Here is a 1,166-nt window from a genome sequence, read left to right as displayed (position 1 = left end):
TCAGAGCTTTCTGGGGTGGAGCATCTTTAGAATGTAGACCCGGATCTCTTTGGTTTTGACACTGTAGACAATTGGGTTGAGCACTGGAGGCATAAGAAAGTGAAGATAAGACAGAAGCATGTACACCTGAACTGGTAGTTTCTTTTTTCCAAAGCGATGGATCATGGACAGGCTAACCAATGGGGTATAAAATAGAAGTACAGCACAGATGTGGGAAATGCAGGTGTTAAAAGTTTTGAGCCGCTCAGCATTGGAGGCAATGCCCAATACTGTCTTCAAGATCAGCACATAGGACAGAAGAATGAGCACAGCATCCATCCCCAGAGTGGAGAGCATGACAAAGAGCCCAAAGCCACTGTTGACAAGGGTGCTGGAACAAGACAACCTTAGGACATCTGGATGAACACAGTAAGAGTGAGACAAAGCACTCACAGGCTGGAACGTCAATCTGTCCAGGAGCAAAGGCAGGGGCAGATGGAGGGTCACACTGCGGGTCACAACAGCCAGCCCAATGGCCCAGATACGCTTGGTTGTGAGAATGGTGGCATAGCGTAAAGGTTCTCGGATAGCCACGCAGCGATCAAAAGCCATGGCCAGCAAAATAGCTGACTCAATGACTGAGAAAGTGTGGATGCAAAAGAGTTGCATAAAACAGGGTGTAGCTCCTATCCTCCTGCGACCTAGGAGAAAGACAGCTACCATCGAGGGCAGTGTCGAAGCTGAGAGGCCCAGGTCAGCCACTGACAGCATGGAGAGGAAGAGGTACATGGGTGTGTGGAGGCGGGGCACAGACTTGACGATGTGCATTATGGTGATGTTACCCAGCACTGAAAGAACATAGATGGAGCAGACAGGAATAGCTGTCCAGCAGTGAGCCTTCTCCAGTCCCGGGAGATCCATCAATATGAAGAAAAAGCTGCTGACATTGCTATTTTTAGTAATCGCCATAATTCTGGGAAGCAATCAGCCAGGAAAATTGTAAAAGAAAGAAAAATAAAAGTTTTTTTTTTTTTTTTTTTTTTTTTTTTTTTTCATAGCATTTACCTAGTGTACCACACAAAATGCCCTTCATTCTTGCCTGTAGGTTAATATTGCCCTTTGTCTTCTCACAGTACTGAACTTCATTTCTTTAGAGGTTTTGACTGTCAAACAGTGCTGACTCTCTT

At 45.7% G+C, this 1,166-nt stretch overlaps 1 protein-coding gene across 1 annotated transcript; it reads right to left on the bottom strand.

Moving 5' to 3' along the window:
* On the bottom strand, window positions 1–948 carry LOC124091138 (olfactory receptor 51G2-like). Its single transcript, XM_046442109.1, has one exon. The coding sequence runs from the start codon at window positions 946–948 to the stop codon at window positions 1–3; it is 948 nt and encodes a 315-aa protein (XP_046298065.1).
* Window positions 949–1,166: the final 218 nt, after the last annotated feature.

The sequence above is a fragment of the Marmota monax genome, unplaced genomic scaffold (genome assembly GCF_021218885.2).
Source record: "Marmota monax isolate L192 unplaced genomic scaffold, Marmota_monax_Labrador192_F-V1.1 WCK01_AAM20220418_F8-fsc00068, whole genome shotgun sequence".
In the NCBI taxonomy this organism is placed as follows: domain Eukaryota; kingdom Metazoa; phylum Chordata; class Mammalia; order Rodentia; family Sciuridae; genus Marmota; species Marmota monax.
The sequence above is the reverse complement of the archived record's forward strand: the minus strand, read 5'-3'. Positions and strand labels throughout refer to the sequence as shown.

Excerpts from the sequence above, each read along its gene's own strand:
- LOC124091138 (XM_046442109.1), bottom strand. The coding sequence starts at position 948 with ATGGCGATTACTAAAAATAGCAATGTCAGCAGCTTTTTCTTCATATTG.